At 36.6% G+C, this 22,662-nt stretch overlaps 1 protein-coding gene across 1 annotated transcript; it reads left to right on the forward strand.

The window, feature by feature from the left end:
- The first annotated feature begins 252 nt into the window (after window positions 1–252).
- Window positions 253–17,383, forward strand: LOC139452361 (N-acetyl-D-glucosamine kinase-like). Its single transcript, XM_071233816.1, has 10 exons — window positions 253–376; window positions 5,998–6,082; window positions 7,750–7,848; window positions 8,618–8,759; window positions 9,447–9,557; window positions 10,741–10,853; window positions 11,834–11,921; window positions 12,456–12,556; window positions 14,205–14,283; window positions 15,771–17,383. Exons 1-10 carry the CDS (start codon window positions 336–338, stop codon window positions 15,950–15,952), a joined length of 1,041 nt encoding a protein of 346 aa, XP_071089917.1. The 5' UTR covers window positions 253–335; the 3' UTR covers window positions 15,953–17,383.
- Window positions 17,384–22,662: the final 5,279 nt, after the last annotated feature.

Here is a 22,662-nt window from a genome sequence, read left to right on the forward strand (position 1 = left end):
TCCCATTTTTAGATTTTAAAAACTTCTAAAATCATTTTATATCTAACATACGTTAAATTGCATAAATAAAACTAGTATTTATCTAGAATAAGATTTGCAAAAAATATCAAACAACTATTGACAATGTCCAGTTTAGTACGAGTAAATCACGTTAACAAAGATTTGTTGGTTTGAAAATACTATCCAACCAGGTACTCTTTGACAGCGCGTGCTACATCCCACAATATATATAATTAGAAGTAACGGCGTCGCTGTCTTGAGCTGGTCACCTGAACATCGTCTGCAAGTCTCCAACTCCAAGGCACACAGGACAGGTACAGGGGGGTGTTGCAAAAATGTCTGGAGACGAATTTGACTACTATGGAGGTATCGAAGGGTTTGTATCACCTTTTACAGTTGAACCCTTTTTAATTACGTTGTATTTCATAATTCATACCAATGCTTTCTATTAACTATTTATGACTGAGCTGACATGAAAATCAATAAACACATTTTACTAAAAATTTTATTTAGAGAGTGCATCAAACTTTTGAGGATCGTTATTAACATGACTAAAGACAGATTTATAGCTCCCTCACAAACACTAAATCTAGGTTAATAACAATGGGCGTATGCATGTCTGGATGTTTAGATAGTTATGGATAGTTCAGTGGATCTAGGTCAGTTATCAAAGAAAGTCCCTTTCAGCATGTTCAGAGAGACAAGTGGGATGTTGTTTGTTTAATGAATGAGTCTCTGTAAACTCCTAACGGTGGTGACCGTTTGCACGCAGACACATCCACATAATCAATGACGAAACTCCAGAAACTGTCTAGCTTTATGATCACTACAGAGCCTGTAACCGACTGTTTCACCACAAACAGGAATATGCAGTGTTTGAGATTATAGGGTGTACTATGGCATTTTAACTACTAAGGGACCCTCGTTATCTTTAGTTTTAAACATTTTTCTTTTAATGTTCATCAAAGAATGTTGACACTGAACTGCATCCTTAGTTTTAAACATTTCACTTTTGATGTTCATCAAAGAATGTTGACACTGAATTATTGCTTAGCTTCTGCTTTTGGAATGTCTTTGTAACCACATATGTTTAACAATATTCCAGCTATATGACTATTGTCTGTAATTAATTGAGCCTGGACCAGACAATCCATAAGTACAATAAGTGAACAATCCTGTGATTGACATAATGAGCATCGACCTACGCAATTGGGATATGATGATATCAATCAACCAAGTCAGCAAACCTGACCACCCGAACTCGTTAGTCATTGTAATTACAGTTACATGTTAATGTATTTCTGGCATAGAGACTGCTCAGTTTTATATTCCAATGTCAGTTGATTGACACTATCTGTGGTCTGTATGGAAACAATATGACAATAACTTATTAATGACACTGCAGTTAACTGCTGTTTTAAACAAAAGGGTATTAATTTCACAAGATTTTTGTCCTGGAAAAAGCAGTTTGACAGTTTGTTCTACTCTTCAGTCCAAAAAGGTTGTGTTTGATATTTTAAAATCTCTTTCAAAGTTGAAGCCTCTCCCACATGATGTATTTTTTTTATTTTGACTCTAAAGTAATTTCTATTCTCCTATGTAGAGGGCTGAAATATGGGTTTGGTTGGTTGGTTTGTTGTTTAACGCCGCACACAGCAATATTCCAGCTATATGACGGCGGTCTGTAAATAATCGAGTCTGGACCAGACAATCCAGTGATTAATATCATGAGCATCGATCCATGCAATTGGGATCGATGAAATGCATGAACCAAGTCAGCGAGTCTGACCACCCGTTCCCGATAGTCGCCTCTTACGACAAGCAGTCACCTTTTACGGCAAGCATGGGTTGCTGAAGACCTTTTCTATCCCAGAATCTTCACTGGTCTGAAATATGGGGATTAGATTGTAATTGTAATAGAAACTCTGAGATATAAAAAGTGCAGATGTTAGTGGGTAAATATTTCCTTGGTGCAATATTATACAACACCCAACCACATTGTCCTTGGTGAATGTGGAAGGTATCCCATATATGCATGGTTATAAACATTGTATTAGATACTGGTATAAGTTGTTGTGTATGCCAACTACGGCTGTTACAATTCACTCGCGTATTCGGTGAATCGAACTGTAACCATTCATGAATTGAATTCGTTATTCATGGCCACTAGAATCGAATATTTAAAAATATGCTCTCATGTATATTTACATACCCTGTACCTAAAAATATCCATAACAACATATTATATGCATAGATTTCTTTCAATGACAACACTCTAATAATATTTAATTTGATAGTATTGTTTTCACTGGTCATTGTCGCATTTGAGCAGATACTAGCACCTGGATAAGTGCAGTATATAAATGTATAATGTATTAATAATTAACAAACCATGTCAAATAAATTATGATGTTATTTTTTCACTGAATATAATAAAAAATACAGAAACTGCTGACTTGTTATTGTAATTGTGAATTAATATTTGTATTCGTTACCCTATATTCGTTATATGAATCGTAAACGCCTTATACTGTATTCATTGCAACCCTAATGCCAACCTCTCATTTTCCCAAAAATGTTATAATCTATTACTATTGTATGCTAGCCATGGAAAAATTAACTGGGTTTCAAAGTTGAAATTATCTATATATAAGTGGGATTTGGTTTTGTCTGGTAAAGTCAGTCTATTGGCAATATAAATTCTTTTGTTTCGGAGTTTATTGCAAGATCACAATATATATATAACAGGCTCTAAAACGCCCTCGTACTCCTTATTTATATCCATTATCCGTTGATATATATATTGGCTGTATCACTATAAATATGTTTCGTGTGGCTTTGGCAAGGTTAAAGTGTGGCTCACATCGTGTAAAAATAGAAACTGGTAGATAAGTGGGCATGCCAAGAAACCAAAAAATATGTGATATGTGTAGCTACGGATGTGTTGAAATTGAATATCATTTTATGTTGATATGCAGTGCTTATCAACACCTGCGGCAATAGACCAATCCAGTCTGTCAATCAAAACTAGCGCATGCAAGAGTTTGATCCAATCAGAAGGCTGGGCGCGATTTGTGTATTTGTCAGACTTACTTCCGGGGTCCAACAATGCCCGAGAAGCGACGTGCCTACTGTTTGTGCTATTTTCACATGCGATATCCATTACGCATCGCTGGGATTAGATGTATACCCTTACTCAAACCCACATGGTCGGGAGAAAAATGTTTGAGGCTGATCAAGGTGTGCGGTAGGCCTCACCATCATTTAAATGTCGTCACCATCTTCCACGGGACTTACATCTGCTCGAAGGTGAGAATTAGCACAAATTTCCGCACTTTTGCACATATGCATATTCAATACGAGTAAATGACAACACTTGCAAGTTAAGATTTTATGCATGTTATAAACAAGGATAATGCTTGTAACTACAAAATCATTTTTGAATTATGTATTTTGGCAACATCGGTCATTGAGTTAGCAGGTCATATTGTTGAAATGTGACACGTGAGATGGCAGTTACACACTGTATACAGTGATCTGATTTCAGTTAGTGCATATAGAAATCTACCATGTTCTACATTGAAGTACAATCTGGTAGAAATTGTTATCCTCTCCCTTAGATATTATGTATTGTGTTCTTGGATTCATGACAATTCTTTTGAATAAAAGATCATATATGAATTTTGATTTCTGTTATTTATTTTATCAATGCAAATAAATTTATTTTGCCACCACAGGTTATAGAACATGGTTCAGATTGTTTAGCCATAACCATGGCAATTACAGTCGCTCATCTTGGATCCTCTCAATGTTATTAACTGTTGTCACATACATGTACCTAAATACTGGCAGATCATTAAGTCCATTATTCTGGAAGTGTGACCAGAGATTTGTAGCTAAATTTAGAATTCCAAACGAAGTGACCTTGGCAAACAGATTGGGGAAAAAACTTATAACTTATAATTTCCTTAAATTCAGCGTTATTTTAGGATGGCATAGATATGTTAAAACTATTGACGAGGGAAATTTTACTGACGTCTGATGAAGATTTGGGGCTGAATATCAGCCTCTGAGCATGATCATGTTATGATTCATTTATTATATAGAAAAAAACAATGTAGCAGTGAGGGGGAATAATGTACTGCTTTGAATTTTATCAACTTTTCTTTTATTTTTATTCTTTAAAAAGACCCACTCACTCTATGCCTTTCAGGTTATATTGGTATTACTTAGAGCACCAGATATAAAACATGGGCAATGTAACTGGTGACAATCTATTTATAGATATCCACATGATTAGCAACTTGTGCTTGTGTTTCCACAGTTTCCAATACTTTCCATGATGGAAAGTATGAACAAAATTTAGTTACTCCCGCCTCGGATGAATGATATGTTATTGACATGCTATATATTGACAATATAATATACTCTACCTGACATGAGTGCTTCGAAGTAGTGCAAGCTTCTAACTTTCAGCCATGTGACTTCCTCATTGACTGATATACCATTACATCGGACATATGATTCATTTTCACTCCCCATATACAGTTTGACAACTAAAATATAACCCCAAACAGAATATTTATGACTGTCCTCTTTAGATATTTTTGACACACGACTGGTACCAAAATATTCTGAGCCAAATTCATCGCCTCCACAATCAAGTTTCGCCGGCTGTGACACCATAGCAAATAGCCAGTGGTTGCCCCCCCTGACGCCTAAAACAAGGATGGCAGCTTGTGGGCGGGGCTTAATGATCGGGACTGGATCGGTCTATTGTATGTCCCCAAAAAAAGTTTTATATATTTCCCAGTTCACACAAATTTAACATGTTTATGTCTGGGAACAATTCGAATATTTTACAAAATATAGGAATGTTTATTTTCTCTGCTAATAAGTTGAGAAAAGAAAGGTAAAAAATTGCATGTAGCACTGTTGCAGAATGTAATGGGCCAATGGGCTATACTTGATAGTATGATGAGATGAGACTTATTGTCAGAAGGGCTCAACTTAAACATTTTTGTAACATTGTCAGTAAAACAGAGTCTCAGTGAAACAGAGAATTTAGTGGCGCACGTCAATGAAAGAGGGTTTCTACTGGCAGTATTTGAAGTTAAGAATGAAGTAAGAGCTCCTGCTTTACCTTAATGTTGAATGTTTAGGATTTAGGTGTCTCCAGATTTAAATACTATTGCAGCACAGCACAAGGATCCTAGGGTCATTTTTGCATTTATGTATAACACAACTGGTATGTAGAATTCAAATATGGATGGATAATTGTTTGAAGATTTTGACCAAACATTTTCAGTACTATAGTTTGTACAGGGACCAAGTATCAATCAATCTTTATTCATGGTACTTATGAGGCCAAAGGCCTATAGTACATTGTCTGGGGCGTGTTACAAATTCATACATTTTCTTAGTTTCATAGCATGATAAATGAAAATTGATAAATTTCTAATAGTTTCTGTACAACCACAAGTCATTAATATACAAAATTTGTTACCGTTTGGGTTGCAGTAGAAATAGTTAATTAGATATTTTGCTCTTAAATCTTTATACACTGGACATACACATAAAAAGTGATACTCATCTTCAATGCAATCAGTTTTACAAATCCTACAAAGTCTATGTTGTCTTGCAATACCTTCATATCTGCCTGTTTTAATAAATAGATCATGTGAGCCACAAGCAAACGAGAAAGAGCTGTTCTAAACTTATGTAAATTTACACCTTATAGATAAGGTTCTAGTATGATAGTAGTCGTAAAAATTAAATGTAATGTAGTAATTTGCTTTTCTAGAGCTGGACAAAGAACCATGCAATGTTTGGATGTACATATCTTTTAAGGTCTGTGTCAAACCGGTGAAGAAATGCTGTGGCATATCTACATGTTGCTGTAACCAAATATAACCCCAATGGTTACATTTGGAACCAAGTAATTATTTGCTGTTGTGGTGTTTTGTAAATTTGAAATATTGCATTTCTTCGTTTCAGAGGTGCAACACATTCCAAAATGGTACTGATTCGGTCGGATGGAAAGGTTGCAGGCTGGAGTGAGGGTCCCTGTACAAATCAGTGGGTCAGAAAAAGCTTTCATCATCTTAACTCTAATGCTTTATTACCTTTAATACAAACTGTGTAACATGAAAGAAAACTGCAGTATTTACAGTTATTAATTTGTCTATTTGACCATTAATGTTTTCATCAGGTATGATTTTTCTTATATTGTTTTATATTGCTTATTCACAAAAAGTGTTAGGCCGTAGGCCTATTACACAGAACTATTTACAGAGAGAGGGAGAAAAAAGAATTACCACTATTTACATATATAGAGGTTATCACGCGAGTGTGTTTGGGGATGGTAAATATCCTGCATTAGGAATAAACATTGTATTTAGCGAGCCTTGGCGAGCTAAATACATAGTGTTTATTCCTAATACAGGATATTTACCATCCCCAAACACACAAGCGTGATAACCTCTTTATCATATAATGTCATTCTTTAATTCTGTGCTTCAAAATCACTTTCCCTCTTTCACAAACATTACCGAAACATTGCGAGTTTTCCTGGAATGCGCGCATTAATATTTATTACGTCACAGGGTAAGTGATGTGTCAGTCGGACAGTGACAGTAGCCAATATAGTTCCAACAGAAATCTGTTTCTTATGCAGTGGCGAAGCAACATATACGCAAAACAACTATTGTTTTTATTTGCCTTTCGCGGCAATCCATCGGTCTGTCCGCTAGAGTAACTGCCCTTTGTCAAAGGGAAGCTACTCTAACCCTAGTCTATGAGACGTCACGGCCACGGTCAGACGTTGTTGACCGTCGGTCTGTCATAACGTTGAGAAGTGTAGTCAGATGTACACACAGCGACAAAACAAAACAAGGTAACAATTCAAACATATTTGGTTCCAAATCAAACTATTTTAATTTGTGGAGAAGGTTTCAAGCCGCAGAGGTCTACAAGCACAGATATGGATACTGATCCCACTTGGCTAGGCCTCGTGCCCTCGCAAAATTGTTTCGAAATTTATATCACGAAAGTTGCCAAAACTTATGAAATGCCTTAGCTACGTCACACTTAGACACTGATTTTCAGTATATTAGACTGTTCTTTTGATAATGATAGCAATTATCCCTGTAGTTTATCCAGATTCCCAATGGTTATTTCTGACTCGATCGCCAAATGACGAGGGCGACGCCATGTTTGTTTATAAACAGTGAAAGTAGTCCCTACTTGACCTTTGATATTTGCATCTCTATCCGCATATGACCCCAACGGATATCGTTTTTATCCGTTGGCTTTATCCTGTCGAGAAACCTACCCATTATATGATAAATATCCATATCCATACACATTCATACACATGCATATATACAAATAAATATTTAGACTGTATGCAATGAACGAAGTCGAAAAGCTTTGTAAACGTAGACTGACAGATTTTGTATGATTTTAAAGTTAGTGGATGACATAAGAGCATTAAATTTATTTTTAATTGATTTTTCTCCTTGTATCTAACATGTATTAGTGAATTGGGCTTTTGTACCTTATTTTCTTTACAAAATAACTAACTGAGGAAGAATTAACTTAGCTGTCATAAATAGTGAAAACATAAGAAAGTTTACTAGACTCAGCCTTAGAATTAGTGGCAAAAGTTTAAGGCAATTTTGTGTAAGTAGACCCTATATTTTGGGAAGGTTACAGACTTGAACATGACATTATCTGTTTCTTTGACAGCTCATTGGCCTAGAAGAGTGCCTGAAGAGGATCAGTGCGATGACAGTTGATGTCAAACAGAAGGCAGGAGTGGAAGCATCTAAGCCACTGAAGGCTCTGGTCAGTGAGAGACGATGTCTTGAACGTACAATGTCCACTGTTTACAAACCCCATTAGAAAGAAAGCTAATCTACTTAGTCAAGCCTATATGTTTAGAAGTTACATACATCTAAAACATTATTTCATTTTTTTTAAATCTTGAAATGTTCACAGATTTTGGGAAAAACCCAATAGAGTGATGAATAGATGAGTGAAAAAATATTGGTTACCCAATGAAAAATGTAATAACCCAAATACAAAAGAAACCCTAGAGTTAAATCTCAATTGCTCAGAAAGTTATCTACAGCTCTGAAGATCAAAATGCATTTATGAATTATCATTTTTAATTTGCCATTTTCTTTTAATGTGTTTGATTTCTCTGTCAAGGATCTGATTTATATCATTACAAACTATTGGTATTCCTACAAAATGATTACATGGTAAAATGTACATGCAAAACTGTGATCTACTATTATCATGATTGTGGCCTTGTTAACATTTCATGTCATTAAGCTAAGGTAAGTATGATTTTTCGTCAAGGTCCTATTCCTTTGTCCAGATTAACAAATCAAGGGTACAGGGTAATGTTCTTTTGAATGTATAGAGATGTTCCCAACAAGATGGTCCGGAAGGTGGACTGGCAGGGTCCAGGCTAACAAGGTTGCACTATACAATAGATATCCAAATAATGTTAGGACGACATTTGTGATTCAGTAAGATGGCAATAAAAGTAACAACTGAGAGATTTAGTGGGTAATCAGAATTATCATGTTTATATTTTTCTCTCCAGGGAATGTCGTTGAGTGGGGGGGATGAGACCGAGAGCCAGCGTCAGCTAAAGGAGGGAATAAAGACTGGCTACGTTGATCTGACAAGCCACACATACGTTGCCGGTGACACCTTTGGAGCCCTTGCTACTGCGTTATCCAATGGTATGTTGTCCATTGCAGGAAGTGGGGTAGAGTGGTCTGACAAGCCACACATAGATTGCAGGTGACTCCTTTTGTGCTACTGTTTGTTTGTTTGTTTGTTTGTTTGTTTGTTTAGTCCTGCACTCAGCAATGTTCCAGCTATATGACGGCGGCCTGTAAATAATCAAGTCTGGACAATCCGGGGATTGACATCATGAACATTGATCCACGAGATTAGGATACAATGACATGCATCATTCAAGTCAGCAAGCCTGACCACCTGATCCAGTTAGTTGCCTCTTACGACAAGCATGGTTTGCTGAAGACTACCCCGGATATTCACGGGTGTACTGCGTTATCCAATGATATGTTGTCCACTGTAGGGAAGAGGGATAAAGTGGTCTGACAACACCATTAGAGTCTTTGCTGTGGTGTAATCTAATATACAAAACCCCTCATTCTGTACTTTTGACATGTGGGTTATGACAAGAACACCTTGACTCTCATACTTAATTCTGGACACTGTTATAGTATTGGGAAACTTGCAAGATACTATTTTGACTACATGTTTAACCAGTGATTAGATACAATAAGATCATAAAATTGTAGTTCAGAGTTATTTCCCTTGATATATTCACTGGCCTGTAGACTTTCCCTTGGCAGGATCCGTCATAGAAAATATAATTACAACATCTTCACCACTTCCAGGTGGAATTGTTCTCATTGCCGGCACTGGCTCCAACTGTCAGCTGATCAACCCAGACAACTCCGCATTTCGGTGCGGAGGATGGGGTCACCTCATCGGTGACGAGTCATCAGGTAATGTCACACGCTTTGGTCAAAGATATACTTAATGCAGCGGCAGATTGAGACATTTTAGCTGTATGTCTGCATTTGGTTTTGTCATGAGTTCAAAACATGCAAGTACTGAAAAGAGCAAAGTCCATTTGTCATTTATGTGAACACATCAAAATACTTCTACAACAATTTCAACACTGTTCAGAAATTTATCTTCAATTCTTAATTAAGCAGATGTTCCTTTGTGGAACATTGCATCATCTTTTAAGACCACTGGAATATTAATGAATATTTTTTCCATGATGCATAGCACTAAATCAACTTGTGCATGTGCCATTTTAATAGGAGACTATAATTCCTGTTGTTCATATCATAGTGTGAATGAATGTGGGTCGCCCACTGTCCTGAATGAAAGAAGCATGCACTGTCATAAAGGCAGTGTTCCCGCTGGCTTTTGAAACTGCCAGTCCTGGTGGACTGGCAACTCTAAACATTACCAGTCCCCACTAATTTTTGCCAGTCCCATCTTTCAACAACAACAAAAATGTATGAAAATTTCCTGGATTTAATTCTTTCAATATCATGTCCAATGCAATGACATCATCTCTGAAGTAACTTCGTTAGATCTACACGTCATTCACACAAACTTCAGTCACAAGTTTTTCTTCTTTTAAAAAAAATAAAATATTTCGTGACTAAGTTGCTACATATTAAACCTCGAAGCAAAACGAAATGTTATTTCCTCGCTCTACAAATGGACAAGGGGAAACCCTGATGGTAACAGACAAGCTGACTTCTTTGGCAAAATATACTTATATGAATATCGCCAATGTTTTGTTCAACAACAAAGATGTATAAGGTACTTTATTTCCCTGTCCACAGGGACTGGCAGTCACATGAATTACCGGTCCCTGCCTAATTTTACCGTTAAACGGGGACACTGAAATGTGCTCCTTTTTTAACGAGTCAAGCTTGATTTGAGGCTTTATATGTGTATCGTCTTATGTACACATATTTATGCCATGGTATTTCTTCACAATATTCTATAAACAATTCAAAATGCTGCCTCAAATCTCACTGTGGTAGAAGAATGTGTAACCTTCAAGTTTTGCATTGATCAGCACATATGGGAACTATTAAAGTAGATGGAATGTGCTTCATGATCAAAAACTTATATTTTAGGATCTTGCTCGTTTACTTTCAGCTTACTGGATTTCACATAAAGCTTTGAAGACGTATTTTGATAAGGAAGATAATTTGGTGGATTGTCCTTATGATACAGCAGCAGTGAAAGACATCATGTGTTCTTACTTTGAAGTAGGTCTTTACTAATGTGTTCTTTCTTTGAAGTAACTAGTAAGTCTTTACTAATGTGTTCTAATGTGTTCTTACTTTGAAGTAACTAGTAAGTCTTTACTAATGTGTTCTTACTTTGAAGTAAGTCTTTACTAATGTGTTCTTTCTTTGAAGTAAGTCTTTATTGATATGTTTGTATTTTGAAGGAAGTCTTTTCTAATGTATTTTTCCATTGAAGTAAGTTTTTGCTGATAGAGGCCAATTGTAGGTAAACCCCATCAAAGATGCAGCGTTAGAAATTGGCACTAGTCCTGTTGTCCTTGCCAAACTGTGCAATATATCTTAAGGACTAGTCAGAGCTCCAGATACCTTTCTGAGCAATTGAGTTTTTACTCAAAGGTTTCTATTTGAATTGGGTCATTACATTTTTCATTGGGTGACCAATATTATTTCACTCATCTATTCATCACTCTATTGGGTTTTTCCCCAAATGAGTAAGTATTTTGAGATTTAAAAAAAAATGAAATATTGTTTTAGATGTATATAATGGTTCTAAATATAGGCTTGACTCGGATAGTAAATTCAGCTAGTATTTATGTTTCAGAATTTAGCTCCATTGTACGCATGCTGTAAAAAAATTTTCTTTGGTATTTGCGTATGCTGTTGCATGCATTTCTGTACGCAAGTTTATTGAAAGTTGAAAGCAACTGAGTTTGGATTTCTTTTCTTTCTTTTTTTGGGGGGGGTATTTTATGCAAATACGCTGTTTATCTGTAGCTCTGACTAGTAGAAATTTGCCATTTTTAAGGGTTTAGCAGTACATTATCATTATAAGGACTAGTGGACTAAAAATGTTAGTTTCTATCGCTGAAGATATATGATCGTGTCAATGAAATCCTTTTTCTATTTTGAATGAGGATTTATTTGGAATAAGTTTGGATTGAAAATATGCTCGTTTATATTCATGTTCTGCATTCTGTTTCCTTGCTCTTTCTCCTCAGATAAAGGACAGACCAGAACTCCTCAATTTTTTATATGCTAAGTTTGAGAAGGCCAAGATAGCTGGAATGTGTAAAGAATTAGCAAAATGTGAGTATGGATGATTAAGCTATTGGAGTTTAGTTGTTGTTCAGGAAATCACTCTGAAAAAATTATGCTCATGTGATCTCTTTATTTTATTGTGCGAGAAAGAACTGCATATACATATACAATACTGGCTTCGGGATAACAAGGTACAATACTGGCTATGGGATAACAAGGTACAATACTGGCTATGGGATAACCCCATATAATTCTAGCTATAGGATAACCATGTACAGTACTGGCTAAGGGATAACCATATGCAACCCTGGCTATGTGATATCCACATACAATACTGGCTTTGGGATATCCACATACAATACTGGCTATGGGACATCATGGACAATGCTAACAATGTACAGTACAGGCTGTGGGATAACAATGTACAGTTCAGGCTATGGGATAACAATGTACAGTACTGGCTATGGGTCAACCAACAGGCTGCTAATGTGGGCACTGATTCAAGGTGTATAGGCCAGTGGTGTGGCTATTTGAACATGTTGAAGCCAGGAAAGTTTTAACTTTGAGCTACTGTGTTTGCAGGTGCCATGGAAACAAAGGATCCTCTGTGCCTGCATATATTTGAGGAGGCAGGGAAGCTTCTAGCTCGACACGTAATTGCCCTCGGACCAAAGATGGACAAGGTTAGCTTCAAATTTATTTTTGTTCCCCCGACCCAAGCTAATTGGTACATATACTGTAAATAAAAGGGACCTTACTTGTAAACTTACATTTATGCAGAAATTAAAAGGGTACTGATTTAAGAATGGTGTTTTGTCATAAAACCATGGGCCCAGTTTCACATTGTTATCTTGGTACTACAACTGTCCCAGAGTAACATTAAGGATGTAACGATATATCAATCTAGCAATGTATTTCAGTTGTGTGTGTCATGATTGTACCTTGTCGATAGGAATATGAAAACATCTGATGGAATTGTCCTTAGTGTGCTTAATATTTTGTTGAAGTTGTTACTGCTCAGCATTAAGACTTAATATTGGCGCATTTTGATAAGCTGTTGTTCTTAAAAACGTACTGGAGAGCTCAGTGACTATTTGTTGTTGTTCAACATGTCCATGTTGTATGTTCCAATATACCCATCATTTGTATTGAAACAAAACAAGAAATAAATACTTTATTAATTTTTGTTACATTGATGATTATACTTATCAAGCCTTAAAGTTGTTTTAAGACTATCTCAATACAGTTGCAATAGTGTGGGGTGCTATCACAATATTGAAAATAGCCCAAGTAGCAGCATTAGAAATTGGCACTAGTCCTGTAGTTCTTGCCAAAATGACCACTAGTTAACGTATCATAAGGACTTGCAGAAATTTTTAAAGGGTTTTGCTATATTTTATCATTATAAGGACAAGTGTACTAAAACTGTTAGTTTCTACCACTGCAAATAGTCACCCCTAATTAACATTGATACACTATAGTCATATGTAACATGACACCTACATAAGAATATAAGGTTAGCAAGGTCAGATTATTTCTTGACAAGTGATTTGGGTTTTTAATGTCGCTTTAAACATTATTCTAGTTATATCACAGCATGTCAGTTCAATGTTGGAGGAAAGACCGAAGTGAAACCACATTTTACCGCTTTGTTGAAACCCAGGGGTATGATGCTGACGAACCTGAAAAACATAATTGGGCTGAAGCAAGATTCAAACAATTTTTTAGAAAGAAGCCCAATCTTGCAGATACATCAGCGTTGTTAAGTTCTAGTGCAGGAATTCTGCACATGTGATGCACCTGTGTAAATAAACACCATCTTCACACCCTAAGCATGATCTTTAATAACACCGCTACAAGTTTCTCCGGCATAATCAGTATATGGATTTATAAGTGATGAGTACCGGTGTAAGCAAGGATTATATCCTACCTAAATATTATCCCGTCCAAGTTTTACTCTAGAGTATAGTATAGGATAGGATTAAACACACTGGTATGGGTTCAAATTCACTCGGGAGAATCATCGTGACACTAGAGAATTTCATCCCCGGGATAAAAAATAAGGTAGGATAATATTCACTCTTACAAAGGTACCTTATTTAATCAAAATTAGCAGTTTGAAGATAGAGTTTCTTGGAAGGTGGCTATGTAATGGTGATATTAGAACCTGCCAATCAGTGTGTTAAACATAGATGCACATATTCAAATATTCTATAATGAAACTTGTTTGTGATCAGATGAAGAATTCTTTCAGTTATTTCATTAGATAGCCAAAGGGGGTTATAAATGTGCCCACTTCGTCTATGATCGCATGTGACATTCACTCTGCAGAAAATCCTAGAAGGGGACGGAGGACTCCATGTTGTGTGTGTGGGGTCGGTGTGGAAGAGCTGGCCGCTGCTGGAGCCAGGTAAACACTTCATCCCTGAACCCAGTGTTGGGTGGCTGTGACACATGTCTTGAAAATGTTGGGACCATAATGATGGTCAGGTTTCTTTGGTACTTGAATGTAGTACAATAACTATGTCAGTGCTAAGAAACTACACTTACATTGTGCAGCTTGCTATAACCTTTCTTATAAAACATGGTTTCCACTGCCACTGGAAAACCTGGAAAACCTGGAAATGTGTTGGAAAAATTTCCAGTCAGGGAAATATCAGGGAATTCACTAAAAACTTCAAAATCAGATTTTTTGCTCTTGGAACTCATACTCTCTATTATTTAATGGTTGTGGCAGCCACTCAAATTTAAGCAATGGAGTTTATTCGTTTGAAAAAGAGGTATTTGTCAAATTTTACTATATCAAGGTCAAGGTCAATGTGGCTGATAGGGATTTGAGCTCCTTACCTCCAGATCTAACTAAATTCTAAATTTAAAATATTTTGAGTAAAATATTACATTGCCTTGGTATTAATTTACCATTTGAATTCAAGAACAAACAAAATAATGCAATTAGGATTCTATAAAGCTCTTTGTTAATGAAAAGTGTATCAGTGTGAGATAAATCATTGGAAAAACTTAGGGTGACTTCAGTTGTGGTTATAATTATCTATTCCCTGGTGACCTTTTGAAAGTGCAGATGTATATTTGAATGGTTAGTTTGTGAAATGCTGTGTATGAATGTTGCACTGAAAGTAGTGATGATATTTACTTTATTATAATGTTACTAATTAGTTCATGTTCATGTTTCTAAAGTTGTGAGATCCTAGTCCTGAAGTCCATTTTCAAAAATTGTAATATTTGTTTTCATTAGGCAATGATTGATGGAGTTAATTTGTACTTTGAACTCTTTAAATGGTGGCAGATGGATGGCCTTAAGGGGAGGATAATTACTTGGTGACTTAGTTTTCCTTAAACCAAACATAACACACTTTTGTACAGAAATATCTAATAAAAGACGTTTCCATTGGTCTATTTTAAAGCTGTTTATATAATAAAGTTAAAACACTACTCCCAGTTGTTATAATGGAGGCCGTGTAATGCAGTCTGGAAAAGTTCTAAGTTCTCTGGAATTATCTGGGAAATGTCAGGGAATTTTTCGGAAGAAAAAAAGTGGGAACCATGTAAAATACAAACATTTGAAGTTACTAGAAGATATACATTTGCATAGTATTCTATATTTTGTAGGGTATTTGTCAAGTAACAGTTATGGACATCTAGAGTAACAGTATGGACAAAAACCGTAATAGGGAATATGTCTAACAAACTTGTTGTTAAATCAGGCAATGTGTATAATTATTAGTATATAACTTTTAGAGATTATGTATATTCCCTGTGTGAATCTGACATTACATATATTCCCTGATTTGACATATTTGTCATATACATTATGACTTTCAAGTGAATGATTTGTATCTTGTCAAGGATGCAACCTGTTGGTTGTCATGTTACTTTCAGGTTTTGTTGCGGTGATGTCGGAGCGTGGCCCGAAGTTGGGCATCTCGGAGGTGACTTTGATGGAACTGCTGGTATCCGGCGCGGTGGGCGCAGCCTCCCTGGCTGCCAGAGACATCGACTTTGATCTGCCTATTGACTACAAAGCTAACGCCAAGATCTTCTTCAATAAGAAACTTGCATGATGACTGATATCTGCTGGAGACTGTGCTTCTCTTGCTTTGGGGATTGGCTAAATTTTTGAAGGCCTTATGTGAAGGGAGTAACAATATTTCATTCAGTGTGCTACAGAAGTTACTTAATTGTTTGCTTTTTAGGTAGAATTTTTTAAGCATGTGGGATGATATTGCAGGTGTATGACCTTGGTCCAGCAATAAAGAAATCATTTTTAGACTGATAGTGATGATTCATAAACTTCACAAACTTTATGTATATTTCCTGGTTTACTGGTTTCTAGTAGGGAAAATATGTTTAAAATTCACAAGAAAGCCAATAGAATATTGGAAAATTTCAATCACATTTCTCTTAATACTGAAGTACATTGCAACTGCCTACTTTTAACTGACCAATCATTGCCATAGTATAGTGCTCTATAGTCTCTTGTTACTTTGGTGGATGTGCCTTACTAAATTAGGAGGTGATCTATTTGTACTAGGACCAAATTAGTTGGTGATCTATGTACAAGGACCAAATTAGGAGGTGATCTAATTGTAAAGGGACCAAATTAGGAGGTGATCTATTTGTACAGGGACCAATTTAGGAGGTGATATATTTGCACAAGGACCAATTTAGGAGGCGATCTATTTGTACAAGGACCAAATTAGGAGGTGATCTATTTGTACAGGGACCAAACTAGGAGGTGATCTATTTGTGCAGGGACCAATTTAGGAGGTGATATATTTGCACAAGGACCAATTTAGGAGGTGATATATTTGTGCAAGGACCAATTTAGGAGGTGATCTATTTGTACAAGGACCAAATTAGCTCCTTTGGCCCATAGCCAACAGAAACAGGACAGGGACTGGTATTGTTGGAAGTTGGTTGGTAAAGTACTCAAGCACAGTTGGAAACACTGTGAACACATTTCAACACTTAACTTTTTACCTGATCAATTTTGTTTGTGTTTTTCATCAATGGTCACAGCTGCAGAAGATCAACAAGCACAGATGTTCTGCATATTGCCCCTGTGGCTCATGATTTTATTGGAAGCATGACATATTTTCTTACAACTGTCCCTTTGTGTCAATTATATATTATGAATGATAAGTGATATTTTTTGTATTAAACATGCTTCATTTCAGTTGAATTTCATGTGTTTTTCATATCAAGTGAATTTCAAATCAGAAATTTCATGTTGAAAGATCAATGTATAATTACATTAAATTTATATTTTTATTCTTAGGAGGGCTTCATTAATTCCATAATTAATTGCTTAGATTTGAGATTTACAAGGCAGCTAAATATTTGTCGTTGACAGTACCTGATGAACAAATGTCTGTATTGGTGAGTTTTTTTTGTAGTGTTGCATAAACAGGATATCTTTTATATATTGAGCTTGTAAAATCATGAGCATTTTTCTATATTTATGGTTGAAGGATGTATCAATTAAAGAAGAAATAAACAAGATAAAATCTTTTGTTTTTATTGCATCATTTTGTTAGTAACATTAGAATGGGGGATGAATAGTTCAATCAGAAAATGTTTCACAAAATCAACATCCATGACTGGTACACCTTCGAATGAAAGTGATTTATCGCTTCCTGTCCTTTCATCTTTTAAACACCCCCCCTCCCCCTTAACAATTGCCTATGTTTTTGTGTCAGGGATGAAATCGAGAATGTTTTCATTATCTGATTGACTAGGTATTCTTTGTGAAGCTATCATATGAGATAAGAACAGTGCTCTGGTCAGATATCGCATTTTCATTATAAGGGGCACTACTCGTGATCTACGAAGGTTGCGCCAGGGTCGAGCCAAGAAAAGTGGGCTTGATGTGGCAAGTTTAGAAACTAGGCTTTGATAAAGGCTAGTGGACATGCCTGCCTTGGGAAGGTGATGACCATTGTGATCCATTTGAAACCGATAATTCTGTTGACACTGGAATCTTATGTTTTAAGTCTGAATATTGAAAAAAAAATGAACTAACCATGACTATCCTCCATTGTCTCCATTTTATTATGATAAATATCTGGCCACCTTCCCCGCCATAGCTTGCCTTTGGAAGTGATGTCGCCATCTCCATCTTTATGATCATGTTATTATTAACTTTGCAAGGAATGTTTTAAGTTTATGAGCTTAAATGAAACCCAATCAAATGAAAAATGACTCTTCTGAATAAAACCCTTGCATAGATCTACATTTAAAATTGCGGTCTCCAGTGTGTAAGCCTTTTATAGATTTAGCGAATGACCAATTGATATTGTTTATGGGGGCTGGGATATTTCAACTGCATCTGCAAAATCAGATATGTTTTATTGAAAGTAAGCCAAATACGTAAGTATTCTTTTTAGAAAAACACACATCTTACAATGTATTTTTTTAGGCAGACAATTTGTTTTGGTCAGACCCTTAATCAAATCAGAACACTGTAATGATTGAATTTTAGCTGGAAAAGATGTTTTTCAGAGTATTAAGACAATGGGAGCGACGTCCTGCAGTTATCAAACATTCCTAGATGTGTTTGTAATTGCATACAGTGAGTGGAGCATTGGTGACACTGCCTCTTGTTTCAGTATTTACAGAAACAATTTCTGGGTGGATGGCTATTTGAAGTGTTGTCATTCGCACCTGGCTCAAACCGACTTCATCTATGGTGGCAAATTGATCCAGGGTATCCATCATGATAGAAAGGAGATATGATACACTGGATAATCGAGATTGAGTCTGAGAATGCCCCTCTGTATTAATGTACAATTGAAAATAATTTTTTAATTTGAAGTTTACACAATATACGGCTTTTCCATTGGACGAGTGGTCAGTCACATGACCGCGAAATTGACGTTCATACGTTTTTCACGAGATCGTGTTCTTGAAATGACGTAAACACTGACGGACGGAAACCCCAGGGAATTCCCAAACACGAAAACACACATAAGCGTTCTTTCTGATAATTTAGAAGCTTTATTCTTGGTCTCAGCGTTTCAGTATACATTGAGAAATGTCAGAGAGCATGACTGCATGATTGTTCACGAATATCCTCACTATCACTACCTTGAATACAGCTCATTATCCTTGAATACAGCTCATGATCCTTGAATACAGCTAACATCCTTGAATAAAGACCACTCTTCTTGAATAAAGAACACCCCATCCTTGAATGAATTTGAAGCCCATCATCCTTGAATACAGCTCATCATCTTTGAATAGAATTGCTATATTTATCATCATTTATACTTGGATCTGTCGTGGTCTCGTGGTCTTGTGGTAGAGTTCGATCCCGGGCCGCGTCATACAAAAAGACGTTAAAAGATTGTACTTGTTGTTACCCTGTCTGGCGCTCGGCATTAAGGGGCTAAAACAAGGACTGGTCGGCTCGGAGTCAGTATACTGTGTCTGAGTGGGGTATTCATGTTAAACTGCGGCATGGTATCTCAGTGAGCTAGCACTATAAATCGGCATCAGTCCAGACTAGTACAATCAGCCACACATACACATGCACGTGCACGTCGCTATATAAGTGCAATAATCTTGGACGCGACGTTAAACCCAATTTCACCTCACCTCACCTTGGATCTGTCGAACTGGATGTGTTTCATTCCCAGTTGTCTCAAACTCTTTTGGGAGTCCAAAGTATGCAGATTTAGTATAAAATTCCCCTGACTCACTGTTCAAAATACAAAATAGCATTCACACACCCACACCTGCAAGATGTTGAACTTTCATCTCACTTCACACACAGCTATCTGACCTCACTGCAATCATGGACAGGATACTTTATGACAACAAACCTAATTAACACACTCACCTTACATCAATGGTGCAAGCTGATTACTATATACACATCGGCAACAAGTTACTAAAGTGTTCTCAAGTGACTGCCGGTGATTTATCTCATAGTTATCTAGAGTAAACTGATAAATGTTTTAAGCAGAGTGAGAAAGTATATAACATGTATATATAAACTCATAAATAACAAGGGTGAGTTTATGAAGAGCAATATTGAATTTATTTAGAGATACATCATATGTTTATTAAGGGCTATACCAGATTTGTTCAGAGATACATCATGTTATTATCAAGGGCTATACCAGATTTGTTCAGAGATACATCATGTTATTATCAAGGGTTATACCAGATTTGATCCAAGATACATTGTGTGTTTATTAAGGGCTATACCAGATTTGTTCAGAGATACATCATGTTATCAAGGGCTATACCAGATTTGTTCAGAGATACATCATGTTTTTATCAAGGGCTATACCAGATTTGTTCAGAGATACATCATGTGCTTATCAAGGGCTATACCAGATTTGTTCAGAGATACATTATGTGTTTATTAAGGGCTACACAAGAATTGTTCAGTGATACATCATGTTTTTATCAAGGGCTATATCGGATTGATGTCAAGTGTGACAACATAAAACAACAATTACTATGCCTTGTGATAATGTTTTATTAATGGCAACTCCTAAACAATAATTCAAGAGATGCACTGCCCAATGAAAAGAGTCCTTGGACAAGGAGTGTCTTACTTTGTATCTTGCTTAATGCATGTTCAGTACTGATTGAAACTGCTTAGTTTTTCCAAAGCATGTTGGACGGTGATTATTATCCTGTTTCTAAATATGTGAACACTTAGTTACTTCCTCTAAAGATTATGACAATGGGATATGTTGAAATATTTCCCCAGACAATACAGATATTCTAAGTACAAAGGGAAATGTTATATCTACATTATTCAGAGCATGCTGTAAACGTCATCAGATCTCGTGGTGCTTGACCCAACTGTTGACATCGACACAGTGTGTTTGTCAGAATGTTCAGCAACATGTTTTCAATGACTGACAGCAAATAGGACCCAAAACATTATGCATCGCCCCCTACATATATTAGGTTGAATTGTCTGTTAGTTGTTTAACGCCGCATTCAGCAATATTCCAGCTATATGATGGCGGTCTGTAAATGATCGAGTCTGGACCAGACAATCCAGTGATTAATATCATGAGCATCAATCCACGCATTTGGGATCGAGGACATGTTTCAACAAAGTCAGCGAGTCTGACCACCCGATCTCATTAGTTGCCTTGAACATCAGGTATAGTCACCTTTTACGACCTATTTTACCCCGGATCTTCACGGGTTAATTAGGTTGAAAATAATCAAACATGTACATATTTTTTAAAATGTCAATCAAATATGAAATAATGATCAGCTAGCTTATAGAGGTGTGGATGCAAATACACATCACATCCTACATACTCACTGAAGCAGTATTTCATACTTACAACGTAAAGATTCAGAGTCAATGTAAAGATAACACCGATAAAATTATGGGTTGTGCTGAACTTTTGGACAAGTGTATGTGACCTTATAGGTTTTAAACAGGAAATGTTATAGGCATTTTTGTTCGCTATTTTTGTGCACAGTGAAGCTGACTGCATTGTGTATGTTGAAAGTCGGTTTCGGAGTCATGAACTTGATCCCAGTGATTTAGTGTTGTTTTCAATGGCTCTCACATACAAGGAAGTGACCTCTCCTTTTTACAGCCGACACGGGATATGAATACGTAACAGGAAGAACAACTGGGATTTTCCCTACGTGTACTCATATCTTTCCTTTCTGATAAAAGTAGCTTATTCTGGAAATCAGAGTAACTGGAATAAATAATGAAATTAGACGTTGAATTTTCTAATATTAGATGTGTATATTCAAAAAAAAATAATTCAAAGTATTTAGGGACTGTTATTTTATGATTGGGGAAGGGGTAAATCAGAGGAGGATCACCCAAAATATGAGTCTCTTGGGAGGGTTATATAAAAATAATACACATAACTTGTAAAGATTATGAACAAAGAACATTTTAATATAAATATAAAGTGTTTTTGCATCTCGTCTTTTGAGGGACAGTGTACAAGGACATGGGGAGGGTCATCCAAAAATATGACCCATTAGGGGAGGGTAACTGTCAGTACATTCAGTACCCCCCGTAATAAATGACTGGTCCCTTAAGTGTTCATAAGTCTCTTCATGTCCGCATTGATCACAGCTTTACATAATCAAGTCCCTGGTCTCAGGTGAGATGAAGAAAATGTGGTATCATTTGAACCAAGATGTATTGTGAAAGTCCAAAATCACCCACAGAAAAAGATTCCAGTCGTCCCCCAAACCGTAATGTTTCCAGTTGGGATGCTCACAGTGAGTGAGTGAGTATGGTTTTATGCTGCTTTTAGCGATATTCCAGCAATGGAGACACCAAAAACGGGCTTCACACACTGTACCCATGTCGGGAATCGAACCTGGGTCTTTGGCGTGACGTGCGAACGCTTTAACCACTAGGCTGCCCGACCGCCCCCTGGGACGCTCACAGTATCTGTGCCTGAACAATATTTCAGTGAATCAGGACATGTCAGCAAGATGTGGGAGGAAGTCAGGGATGATGCAAGTCTTAGACATTTAACACACTGGGACCATAAGGCTGTAACTTAGTTAGTACTTATGTCCGTCATTGAGTTACAAATGTTAACACGTTAATACATTGTGTTTGTTTGTTGTTTAACGCCGCACACTGCAATATTTCAGCTGTATCACGGCGGTCTAAGGAATTGAGTCTGGACCAGACAATCCGGTGATTGACAACATGAGCATCAATCCACGCAATTGGGATACAATGACATGCATCAACCAAGTCAGCGAGCCTGACCACCCGATCCCATAGTCGCCTTTTACGGCAAGCATG

This window comes from Haliotis cracherodii, unplaced genomic scaffold, assembly GCF_022045235.1.
Source record: "Haliotis cracherodii isolate W230 unplaced genomic scaffold, xgHalCrac1.p SCAF_9, whole genome shotgun sequence".
Lineage (NCBI taxonomy): Eukaryota > Metazoa > Mollusca > Gastropoda > Lepetellida > Haliotidae > Haliotis > Haliotis cracherodii.